The sequence below is a fragment of the Rutilus rutilus genome (assembly GCF_951802725.1).
Source record: "Rutilus rutilus genome assembly, chromosome: 25".
Classification (NCBI taxonomy): Eukaryota; Metazoa; Chordata; class Actinopteri; order Cypriniformes; family Leuciscidae; genus Rutilus; species Rutilus rutilus.
The window spans coordinates 26,690,251-26,703,438 of NC_140229.1; the positions used below are offsets into that span (position 1 = coordinate 26,690,251).

A 13,188-nucleotide genomic window follows, 5' to 3' on the forward strand; every position below is an offset into this window, starting at 1 on the left:
ATCGTCACGCAACTTCACGGAAGACTGTGTGGAAATTGTCAGCATATAATGAGTGAATCACAGTTTGTTGCCCTCTAAGAAGGCAGGAGTCACTGTCTGTGAATGTAGGCTGGGAGTTTATCAAACTTAAAATAGCACAATACATTTCATGGGTGGATGAATGAAATATTATTTACTTGATATTAATTATGATCGGATTAATTTCCTAAATTCAAACATTTTGGAAGAAAAAGCTAAATTATATATTTTTTAAAACTCCAGTATTAGACACATTTACTTTCTTAAAATGAAGGTTCTTTATTGGCATCTGTAGTTCCATAAAGAACCTTCATCATATTTCCATTCCATTAGTTCTTCTTTGGCATCACTGCGAAAACCCCTTGTGGAACCTTTATTTTAAAAATATCCTGATAGTGACATAGCTACAACATACCAGAACATACAACTATACAACATAATTATAAGATTAATCACAGACAATCGCTTCTACTAATTTGCAAACCATATTTAATTTGGGAAATTCATTCCAAAATCTCACTTCAAGACTCATTCCTCAACAAACAAACAAGACACAAGAGTTTCAGAATAAACGTGGCTCATGTGACGGTGACAGAGGGTTGATCTATGTCTTTGGCGGCTGGTTTATAAATGACATTTTGCTTGGAGTCTTTTTTAAACCTGTAGAGAGACAGAGAGAGAAGCGTGTGAAGAACGCAGAGCAGTAAAACTTACAAACAAAAACTGTCTTAAATGAAGTGGTGATGAATAAGATGGGCATGAACATACGTTGAGTACTTTTTCCGCTGTCGATATGTGTACATGGAGAAGACCAGCAGTGTGACGGCGAGCAGAACGCCAAACGTAATGGCCAGAATGTGCCCTGTCAACAAACATCAAATTGTCTCCAGTTGACTTGCAATCAGGTTTGCATTACACAACTACAGTAAATGATAGATTCTTACATTCGGCTCCACTAGTTTTCTCTACATTGTTGTCTTCCGTTTCTTCTTCTCTGGCTTCTGTGGAAAGCAACACTTTATCTACATACACTGATAAATGTGAATTAAGCATCATATGTGTTATTTAACAGTCAAAAAAACAAGATAAAATGTATGTTGTATGATTTCTTATCTACAGTGATCTCACTAAGTACTTAGACCATTATACTAAACCTACAGGTCTAGTCACGTTTATTTCTAGAACGCTTTACACAACACAGATTGTTTCAAAGCAGCTTCACAGTAATAAACTGTTAATGTTGTAAATTAATTTAATTTCCGCTGTAAAGCAGCTCTGTATCATTATTCGGCTCAATTTAGTTCGATGTGGATTCGTTTCAGTTCAATAACTGTGTTGATGTTGCAAAATTAGTGCAATTTTCCAGCTCACTTCAATTCAAAATTTGTTCTCGTCTGATAGTCAGTGTAGTTAAATCTGTGGCATTACTGAATATTTTCTTGAAATAATATTAATCCAAGTGGCATTTAGATGTTTGTTGGGTTTAAAAAGATACATAGAGCCACTTAATATTAGGTGTTTTTAATCACTGGTGTACATAAATCGTACATAAATTCAAAGCACCTGCATGTAATCTCATGTAATTACACTACTGAATGAACCCTAACCCTAAAGCTACCCTACTCCAACCCCAATAACAGCAAAAACTGCAGTCGCCAAGAGTTTTGCAGAACAACGTGTATGTACACAATAATTACAACGCATCATATGCTTAATTTGATCATGTAGCTTTTTTCTAATATAAAGATATTCAGCCTTTTTCATAAATAAGACTTCCAATACTTCTAGGGGCCAGTTGCATTAACATAAGTTAAGACTGTGTCTTAAGAACTAGTGACCCACTGGCGATTAACAAGGGCTAATCAGTCTTACTTTTCGAATTTATATTAGACTAATTACATTTTTAATGTAACACAGGTCTAAAAGAGCTATGAGAGACCTAATGTAGATTGTACGTACTTCCCGTAGTGGATGCCGTGTGGAAAGATGTCAGCACTTTTCTCCCGTGCAGAAGTTGTGGCGCTCTGAAATTTTTGGACAGAAGCTTTTTGTGTTCGGTTTTCAACGAGTTCTCCAATGCCGCTAGCTAGCAGAAGAAAGAAGAACGCAGTGATTCAGATGAGTTGCCATTTAAATGTCCTGTTTCTGACAAGGTTCAAGATGAGGCCGTGAGAATAGCCTGACCTGTCTTCTTGACACTCGGATGGAGTCATTGAACAGAGTCCAGCTGACCGTCTGAAAGCACGGAGGGGTCGTCAGGGACCCATCGTACCTATAAAACCCCTCCAGGCTGTTTGGCAGAAGATGGCGCACATTAAAACCAGGAATCTCAGTGTTTGACTCTGACAAAAAGACCATTAGATCAGGTTAGACGATAATACATCTCCACTTGGTTCAGAAACATCAGCAATGCTTTTCTTTGTTGACAGATATTAAGGCATCTTCACACAGACGAGTTAAGGCTGAGTGCCTGCTCAGAATTCAGTGTAAAGACGCAATGCCACATAAAAGCCAAACTAAAATATAGCTGCAAGCAGCGATGACGGGCAATATGCATTTAAAGCGGGTAAATGTAAAAGAACTATGTCAAAATCAACTGAATATGCCATATTTGCTGCAGCAGCTGGTGCCACTATGACAAAGAACCACAACAGTATAAAACAGACTGACACACACAAACACACACACACACTGAGGCAGAATGAGATTAAAGGATCAGTTAGAGTTGGAGAAAATTTTAAATTTTAAACAAAAATAAAATCTAAACTGAGACAGAAAGTAGTCTTTGATAATGTCTAAATATATATCCAAATGCAATAGCTAATAAAATCTGCACATAAAGCAGTAATTATATATTGGATATAAAAAATAATCAAATTTGTTTACATTTTTTTTTATTTGTATTATTTTATATAGAAATAAATGGTGTATAATTTATTATTTAGAAGAAATAAGACTCTTCCAGTTTCTCATTTTTGTCCATAATTTAATCCCTCACCGTGGCAACACCGTTTAAGATATCCAATACCCGTTCGCAATTAGCATCTTCGGTATATTGGCATCATGTTGAGAAAGTTTGGTGTGAATCGTATGAAGCCCTTTGGAGCAGTAGTTAAAAATTCAGAGATGATTCCAAAATCCACATAATAAAATGTACAGAATATCTGACTTCCTGTTGGTCAGAGCTAATGACTGTAAATTAGAAAGTTGTCCGGATTGATGAGAACAATATATTTACAGCGTTTGGTGACTGTAGGTAAAACTAACCCCCCCCCCCCCCCCCACACTTTTGTCAAAAGGTGGCCCTACTGAGCCCCTCTAACATTTTTTAGGATGTGTGTGTCGGGTTTCATGCAATTTGAAGCTTGCAAAGAGTCTCAAAAACACACACACACAAAAATAAAATAAAGTTTGACACATTCAAGATATCAAGAATCCTTTCACAGCTGTACATCTGCTGTGTCTTGACATTATTCTGACAGAGTTGAAAAAATAAGAGTGTGATTTCAAAGCATTTTGAAAGTGGCACACTTCCTGCTGCCAGTTGGTGGCGCTATAACTTTGACTCAAAATAGTCAATATAAAAGGGTGCGCTGTCAAGCCAATGTGTGTGCAAAGTTTCAAGTGTTGTTTTGAGCATGTTAAGGACTCCAAAAGTGCTCGAAAGCTCGAAAAGAATGTTTGCCTGCTAATGATGCCTGCTCTGAATACAGCTGTAATTTAAGTGTGATTTGTGCCACTTCTGAGCAGCATTAAACAGTCCCCCTAAATGCCACTTCAGAAGCATTCCTGTGCCACCTTTCAGTATAAATGTGGCATCAGTTCCAGTTTCTTACCCTCTATGCTAATGTCTGTTAAAGCAGACAGGATCTTTTCATAGTTGTCATTTTCATGCAGGCCAATCTGTTGAGGAAAAAGTCAAAAGAAAATATTAACAAACGCATTGCAAAGACGTTATTGGTATTAATCAAACCACATTCTGCTGCTTAGAAAACTTTACTGTAGCCAGAAATGTTTTAGTCAAAATACTTACACCTATGAATCCTCCCAACACTGCCAATCCATCAGCTTTACTGGCAGCCTCAGTCAGATTTGCATATTTGGAGTTATAATGAACCACGTGGATCTGGGGAAATGGGGAAATTGTCGTAACGTAGTATTATGCAATATGTTACACATTACTTGCAATGTTTGTAATCACTCACGATTAGGAAAGAAAGAATCTGCAGACTTTTTCTGTGTTGATTTTTAGAGAGAAGTTGACTTAATGATGGAATCATTTGTAAAAGAAAGCTGAGATATAGGGGAGACTAGGGATGTGGAAACTCTTTTAGAATTAACATCTGTAAGTCAGTGTTTTGTGTTTTTAAATGTCAAACTCCAAGCAAAAGAATGCGTTTGCTAGATGTGTGAACTGTAATGCATCAATGCTGTAATGCTTCTTTTCCTAACTTTTAATTCAAAAATGAAATGTAAAACATTTTATTCTAAAAGTTGTAAAAAATGTTGACCAAATACATAGGCTATATTTAAAACACATTATATGAATCCCATTTGCATGTATTTGTATGATCTACATACAGCCCATTAACGGTTATGTATAGGGCTGGAGCTTCATGCTTACATTTATGAAGAAAAAAACAAATCTTAGTACGGATCACATCATATGAATTCACATAATATCGTCACCTCGTTCAATAGTTATGGTTTCTCATGAGATCAGTTTGGGAATCCATACGGAAAACAATTAATGCCATGATATTTGCTCTTATTGCCTGTTGCTTTACATTAGCCACTTTAACACATTAATATTCACACCTTAAAATTGCTGGATTGCCTTTTCTGTTAAACGTAGGCCTACTCTCCGCTCTTCACGCAAACAGCAGCTTTCTGTCGTTTTAGTGAAAGCATTCACACAGCAGCACAAACTTCTTCACATGCCTAGACGAGCAAAACACTTCAGTTTCACCACCTGTTGGAGTCACAGGCATTGCTGTGAACAGAAATAGTGTATGTCGTATATCCATATGGGAACTTTATGATTGGCCTAAAGCAGTCCTGACCTCATAAGTACTCCAACTGGTAAGCTTTGTTCACACAGAGAGAGCATCCCTTTCTCATCGCTGAAAAAGCCAGAAGTGATTTACCAGCATACACTTCTCAACATGATCTCTAAACGATAAAAGGTCATTGTAGTTTTCCAGAAAAGGCTGCGCGTGTGAAAGCGGCTATAGTTTTACAGAGACCATTAAACGGCCTCCATCTCTGCTCACCTCAGCAGGGAAATGTACGTTATCTACGGTGTGCTCTGAACCCGGGACCTCTGTGGTTCCCCAGTGGAAGTGAAGCTGGGCTGCGACGTACATCTGATCAAATCCGCTCACGATGCGCATGCTGCTCGGCAGACTCAGCTTCACTGGCGGAGGGACAGAAAAACACGCATTTCAGACTCAGACAGTCAACATATGCCAGCGAAATGGAGGACTTTTCACACCAAAAGCAATACAAAGAACTGAAACAAATCAGAAGAATAGTCTGGTTTCAACCGAGGGCAAAAGTGTCACACTTTATATTTTTATTTACTTTAATTTTTGAACACAAAATTTAATTAAAATTACTTTTTTTTTTTTTTTTTTTAGCTTTGAAAAAGGATGCAAAAGTATCATAAAATAATTCCAAGCAACTGTTTTTTGAACGAATTATCCCCATTTGACAGCCTTTTATTTGGTCAAATTTAATCTTTCAAAATCAGCAGCAAAACAACCGGTAAATAAATAAAGTAAAATGAAGTCCATTAACTGTATTTGTATTTGTAAGTATTATTTAAAGCTACTCTTTTAAACTTTAAACTTTTTGGTCCTCTAGCGGTAAAAGTATTAATCTGGCAACAAGTGACCTTCTTTATGAGTGAATTTTAAGACTAAATGATTCACTCAACAAATCTGATCCACACGGATTCAGGACCGAAACGTGTGCCAGTCATTGAAACATTCACTCAACTGTTTTTTCAAACACTCTGATTCATTTGGAAACGAAACGCTGCTATTGTGTGTTGCTCGGAGATGTGACAATTGCTTTGACTTAAAAAATACACAAAGTAACTTGCAATATCGTGTTTAAAATGTAAAATTGTTGAGCAGAAACATACTTCTAACACACTGTTTCATTATCTTAATGTTTGTTCCACAGGAGGTATTTAAGAAAAAATGGTAACACTTTATAATAACTGCACGCTATTAATCATTAGAGTTAATTCGTCATTTATAAAGCATTAATAGACATTAATAAGCAGTTTATAAATACAGTTATAAATGCTTTGTTCTTGATTTTAAAGCATATCTATAATGTGTTTAATAATTGTATTTTCATACTTTATTAATGATCAATTTATCATTTCTAAATGAAGTATTGCATTATTTACAAACCGGTTATTTAGGAGTTGTCAGTGGTTCATAAGATCACTTAGAAAGCGTAAGTAAATGATTAATAAACTGTTTAAATACATATTATTATTCAGACATATAGTAATAGTTACTTAGTGTGTTAATAAATGCTTTATTAACATGTATTTCTACTGTAATTCATGGTAGTTATAAAGCATTTAGTAGTGGTCGGTTAACTATTTTTGTGAGCTCATCTAAAGTGAGGACTAGTTATGCCTTGTAAAGCGTTTATAAAGGAGATTTAAAGGCTGTTAAATATTTGTATGTTCTGTATCACTGTGTGTGTGTTTCCTTTTTCTGTTTAGAAGATCAGTGAGTCTTTAAATCTCCTTTATAAATGATTTACAAGGCATAACTAGTCCTAACTTTAGATGAGCTCACAATCATAGTGAACTGACCACTACTAAATGCTTTATAACTCCCTGAATCTATTACATTTACTCACACTTTCTAAGTGATCTTATTAATCAATGACAAACACCTAGTTTGTAAATAATGGTAAATAATGCAACTGGTTTGTAAATAATGCTATACTTCATTTAGAAATGATTGAAAGTATGAAAATACAATTATTAAACACATTATAGATATGCTTATAAATCAAGAATAAAGTCTATTAATGCTTTACTAATGATTAATAACATGCAGTTGTTATAAAGTGTTACCGAAAAAGGTAAACCTGTGCCAACTAACAATGATCTCGCCTCACGATCGCCCAAAAATGCATTTTTTAATTCATTGATATATTGACAGCTGAACTAAAACGTCCCTGTTTTTAATTCCAGAGACGTTTTGTTCTGGTGTGAGTATAGTTCCACGTGTGACATCTGTCCGTGCTGAAACTCTTGCGTTTGGAGTGACAGGGCCTTGACTTACATGTGTGTCCATTGTTGATGAGTGTGAGAGCGGGGGAGCCGGTGAGATCGTACCCCTCCAGTTTAATGGCAGGGAGTTTGGGGTCGTAGAAAACCTTACGAGTGTCTATGTTGACTGGAGACTGAGACTTTCCACTGCAGTGCTCAAACGCAGATCTCCATCTGTCCTGATCTGAGGCGATGAAAATCATTAATAACAGCCATATCACTTCATTTCAAAGTTCAGAGCCTGATGACAAATAGCAGTATTCTTCAAATGCATTGGACTAAATACAAAAAAGCACTATAGATAAAGCTTCTTCAGGACACAGTTGAATTTCTTTGCAAAGACGAGCATTTATGGTTAAAAAGTATATAAATGTTTTTTTGTTTTTTTTTAATAAAATGTCCGCTGGTTTGTCTAGATAAGACTCTTATTCCTCGGCTGGATCGTGTCGAGACTTTGAAGCTGCACTGAAACTCACATTTGGACCTTCAACCCGTTGGACCCCATTGAAGTCACTATATGGAGAAACATCCTGGAACGTTTTCCTCAAAAACCTTCATTTCTTTTCGACTGAGGGAATAAAGACATGAATATCTTGGATGGCGTGGGGGAGGGTAAATTATCAGGAAATCTTTATTCTGAAGTGAACTAATCCTTTAAGGTTCTCGTTCATGTGTTTAATTTAGTACAAAACACTGACTATGGGATATTGCTCTTTCATTGGCTTTATGAGCGGGACAGGGTGACAGGGCCATGAAGAGCTCTGTAAGAAACAAGCACTTCATACATTCCAAAAATGAAAATGCTTATCATTCCCAAGTGAATAAAGTGGCACAATGCTACCAGACTAAATCCTGTTATGTTCAACAAATAGGTCTACAAACATTAAACCAGCTGAATAACTGATAAATAACTGAAAGTGACAAGGGTCAAAGAAACATGAATAAAAGTATTGGCATAATATATTGTATATAATATATATAATAAAAGCCTGAAAACCTTGCTTACCTTGATTCCATGTTGACCTGATTTGATTGTAATTACATTTTTCATTTGTTATGAAATGACTTGTACAAAAACCTTTATTTAATGAAATAAGTGCTAAAAGAATTCTAAACCAAATAATATAAATTACGATTCCCTTCATTCACTTCAGGCTATTATATATTACAGTGTTACTAGGTCATGACTCATTAAAGTACTGTAACTAAGACTGTCTGCTAATAAGTTTGATTCAGCTAGGTGCAAAACCATAAGGAAAACTCTTATAAGTTATTTAAAGGAAAAGGAAAGAAAAAAAGTTATTGTGGGCAGTAATAGTATATATTTACCATGGTAACCCCACTTGTGCTGATGAGAAGAACCTGTGAAGAATGGAAAGAGATCATGTCAGGAAAGAAAGACTTCTTGAAAAGCTTGACTGTTAAAAATGTGTGTGTGTGTGTGTGTGTGTGTGTGTGTGTGTAATAATTGTTGTCTTATTTGCTGGTATAGCTAGTAATTTTTGCACACATTTTTCATCACTGGAAATAAGTCATATAGCACTACTAGCACTATCAATAAGAATAATAACCTACAACACTAGAGCGGAGTGTAGGTGGAAAACACATGCGTACATTCATTCATTAAATTCTAAATACTAAATATTAAATATGCTTTCTTTAAACAGAGCCAAAGAGCATGTGTATATCAAATATGTGAAACTTGCAAAATTTTAACTTCCTTGATCAGGGTTGCAGAATTATAATGCTTTTAAGTTATAGCGTTGACTGTACAGTAGGATTTGTTTTAATTAGGTTTCATCAAAATATCAATTCATAAGTTTAACACTGTAAAGCCTGACAAAAAGTCAGACAAATCAAAGTTTTTGAAATTGACCTTTTTAATGAATCTTTAGACTAAATATTTTATTAAAAAAAACTCTTTTAAAAATTGCATACGTGTTTTTTGTTGAAACTCATATTTTATACATCAGACTTTTATGATATAGTGAGAATATGGAGCTCATAATAATAATAATAATAAAAAATAAAAAACTTTATTCAGAGGAAAAATATGCAGATAAAAATATGCAGTTTGCCGTAGACGCTGATATTTACATGACCAAAGAAGTAAGGAAATTCTGATGCTAGTAATGTACATCAATAATATCTTTATAACAGTATAGCAGATACTCAATGCATATCAGTCATCAGACTCGTCACTCTATATCTGCCAATAATATGTCTAAGATGATGTTTCAATGCTTAGTTTAATAATCAAAGCTCTGTAGTTTTAAAACATATAATGCAATGCAATACAATGATGATTGAGAGATGAACAAATGAACCTTCCTCAAAAGCCTGATGATCATATTTGTTGCTCATGAATTTTCTAGAAAATGTTTCCTGGATAATCAAGTAAACCTGAGTTGCTTCAGTCCAGTAAGTGTTCATCTTAAAATACAATCAAAATTATTTTAATAAGGCTCTATCCAATATTACTCTGGTCACTGCAAATACATGAAGAAGACTCAGAAGAACTAGCTTCGCTGCTTTTACCCCTAATGACTTACTATGAGAAACGGTAATAATATAAGCTACTGTAATATACTAATGCACTAGAAATGAGTAGTCCTTGGACAATTATTTGAGTCCTTCCAGAGCAATCCAGGCCTGTGAGAACAGGTTTGGTCATTCTGAGCAGGACTGAGAAAGACAGTATCTTTTCCTTATTCACACACATCAGCACACTCACACAATCCCTCCTTCATTCGGCGCAGTCAATGTGAGCATTATGTGCTGCAGGACAGACGCCTGACGCTAAGATGACCGCCGAACCTGATATGCATTAAACAAATTCAACGCTCAGGCCACAGCAAGAAAAGGATTCAAGAATCAGATGCTCGTTCTGCAAACACAGAGATGTGGAAACACTCATGGCCAGTGTGTGAGTCCGTATGAAAGATTGCTCATCAGCTCATCATAGAGTTTAAGTCATAATGATGTCATTTTTTGTGGTCAGCGCTAGATCAAACTCCTGTGAGCTTTAAGTAAAGGCAAATTCATTAAATGCCCAACACTGAGACAAACCACCCGACGTGATGCTGATATCCAGAACAACATCACTCTCGCATCGCATTCAATATCTTAACTGCCCATGTTTGCCATTTAGTCATTCATTTTGAAACTGGCACAGTAAAGTCACCATGAAATCAAAATTGACAAATCATATAAATGATTTATCAGTGCACATAATTATTGATTTAAATTCATGTTCCTGGTAATCTCGAATCAGAATAACTCTGATGATGAGGGCGGAGCAATAACCTGTCACTCACATGAGATCCACCAATAGCAAACCACAACTATCCAATCCATTCCCCACAGACAAAATCAAGCCCCGCCCACATTTGATCTTGTTCCAGAAGCGCTTCACTCGGATATACGGCACAATAGAGAAGAAAAGACTATTGCAGCTTCCATTTAATGCTGACTTTTAGCAGATTTGATGCAATTCAGGCACAAACTTTGTCTCTATGGAGCGCTATATGTTTCAGCAGTGCTTTCACAACTGTAGCACAGGAAATCTGAGTTTGTAATTTAGATTTTTTTAATTATTCATGTGGCATCTTCATTTGTTTGTTTTTCCCCATTTCCTATGTACAGCAGTTTCTGTATCCTGACTCCCTCCTGGACCACTGACGCAGATTTAATACGGTGGAGATTTCATTCATGTGACCAGACATTCTTTCTCACACACATACGCACACTTGCCCTTACAGGGATTATCCAGCAGGTAGACACTTTTGAACCGGATCAAACACAAAAATATCCCACTTATTTTGGATTGTTCTAGTCTGTCAGGTTTGTGTCAGAATGTGTGCATGGGAAGCGATGAGCTGGAGACGCTGGTACTCTCTGAGCGGCACGTAGACCAAACGCTCTCCAACCACAAGAAACCACAAACCATCCAGGAATATGTGATGAATGTCTCACACTGGCACTCACTAAACTCATAGCAAGAAAGGGTAGCTTTACGACTTTCAAGGAGGATTTATGTCTTTCTGTCTTCGTTCATTACTGCTAACTGCATCTTAGTTTTTATGGAGGAATTTAAATATTTGCAGTGCTCTGACTTACTGTATCAATGTGATCATGGAAGAAGGACTTTCCTGTTTGCTGGATTATCACTTTTCATTTTTCCATTCACTCATTATCAATGACATTTTGCTTTATGAGCTATTTCACAATAAACTAACAATAATCAAACATTAACTGGCAACAAACCATAGTAAACACACACCCTTCCCTTGATAATCGGCAGGTTAACAAAGCAATAAATATCTCCAGGTACAACTGACATGAAATCTGCTAAAGATAATATTGGTTATATGTTCATGCTGGTGTTGAGGTGATAATTACTCATGTAGGTGAAATTTTAGATCATATCCCAGAATGCACCTGTTGTGTTAAAATCAAAGAGATGGATGATCATACACATGGATGAAAGCCAGTAACCACCCAAAGTCAACAGTCATGATGAAGTCAGCAGGAGAAAACACTTCCATAATTTGCAGTTTTTGCTAATTTAGCATAAATAGTTTTTCTCAGTAATAATTGCTACTTCTGTGGCTTTGTGTGCATCATTCTTCTGCAATCAACTTGACTATGACTACACTTTAAACGAATTAAATGTTAAAAGGTCAAGCTTTTTTCATTGACATTAACTTCACTGACTTTTCAATAAAGTCCGCAGAACTTTGCTAAAAAGCAGGAGAAAAGCAGGAAAATGAACAAACTTAAATACAGATCAGCAGAATTTAGGTCGGATTATTCACAACACACAATGACACTGATGGATGCATAACTGATTTTACGCTCACATGCAGATATACTCACCTTTACTGTGTTCCCCATCATCCCTCTCGCTGCTCCCGTCTTCCTCAGAGGAGGATGAAGACGCAGTGACGGGCACCTGAAGATGAAGATGAAGGATGAGGAGCATAAGCAGCAGCATGTTAACCTCACAGGTCCAGTCTCACTCACACACAGAACCGGTCTCAGCCTGTGCTGGAGGGACTCACAGGAGCCTGGGACTGGGGCTGGGCTTCACAAAATAAACCAATCACAACGCTCAAGCTGCTCAAGGTGCCTAGGCATCTCTCTCTCTCTCTCTCTCTCTCTCTCTCTCTCTCTCTATCTCTATCTCTATCTCTCTCTCTCTCTCTCTCTCTCTCTCTCTCTCTCTCTCTCTCCCTATCTCTCTCTCTCTCAGAGTTAGAGTGTAACCAAATCTCTCACTCTCTCATAAACCTCATCTCTCCCTCCTTTCTTGATCAAAGTTCAGTGTGAATGAGCTACAAACTGAGTGGCTAATTCTTTTAAAGGCTCTTTTTCAGATTTAATTTGCTCTAAAATTTTGTCCTAAAGTTGCAGTCTAAAGTTTAAAGGCACAAGTATTTAAAAAAAAAAAAAAAAAAAAAAAAATCTTCTTTTGATTGTGGATTAACATTTTTGTATCTGAAAATATTACTGGTATTGTTTTTCTTTTGTGTGCTTTTATCAATACACTCTTTACACAGTTGTATTTTACAACATGCAGATGACACTTGGATCTTTCTTATATTTTGTCAAAGAAACCAGAATTCATTTGCAAAGCAAAAATTATACATCAGCGATATGTTAGAATAAATCACAGATTTGGTAATATGCTTCAATTTGCTTTGCTGTATTTGTCTTTTCACATGGAAGTCCAACATGCCATTTTTTTTTAAATCTCAATGAAAAAACAAGCACCCATTTTAATAACTAATATCTCAATTTTAATCAAATTATTAGTTGACACTTTATTTCGATGGTCCACTTTAGACATTCTAGTACTGACT

At 36.1% G+C, this 13,188-nt stretch overlaps 1 protein-coding gene across 1 annotated transcript; it reads right to left on the reverse strand.

Moving 5' to 3' along the window:
- Nucleotides 1-490: 490 nt before the first annotated feature.
- Nucleotides 491-12,561, reverse strand: ca9 (carbonic anhydrase IX). Its single transcript, XM_084401134.1, has 11 exons — nt 12,203-12,561; nt 8,654-8,686; nt 7,338-7,508; nt 5,292-5,434; nt 4,052-4,144; nt 3,855-3,921; nt 2,203-2,360; nt 1,978-2,104; nt 963-1,019; nt 787-880; nt 491-678 (listed from the first exon to the last, which is right to left on the reverse strand). The coding sequence occupies exons 1-11, from the start codon at nt 12,318-12,320 to the stop codon at nt 597-599; spliced, it is 1,143 nt and encodes a 380-aa protein (XP_084257260.1). The 5' UTR covers nt 12,321-12,561; the 3' UTR covers nt 491-596.
- Nucleotides 12,562-13,188: the final 627 nt, after the last annotated feature.

Excerpts from the sequence above, each read along its gene's own strand:
- ca9 (XM_084401134.1), bottom strand. The coding sequence starts at position 12,320 with ATGCTGCTGCTTATGCTCCTCATCCTTCATCTTCATCTTCAGGTGCCC. Across the intron at positions 8,687-12,202 it reads TGATGGGGAACACAGTAAAG|GTTCTTCTCATCAGCACAAG; the intron begins GTGAGTATATCT and ends CATTCTTCACAG. Across the intron at positions 679-786 it reads CAGCGGAAAAAGTACTCAAC|GTTTAAAAAAGACTCCAAGC; the intron begins GTATGTTCATGC and ends GTCTCTCTACAG.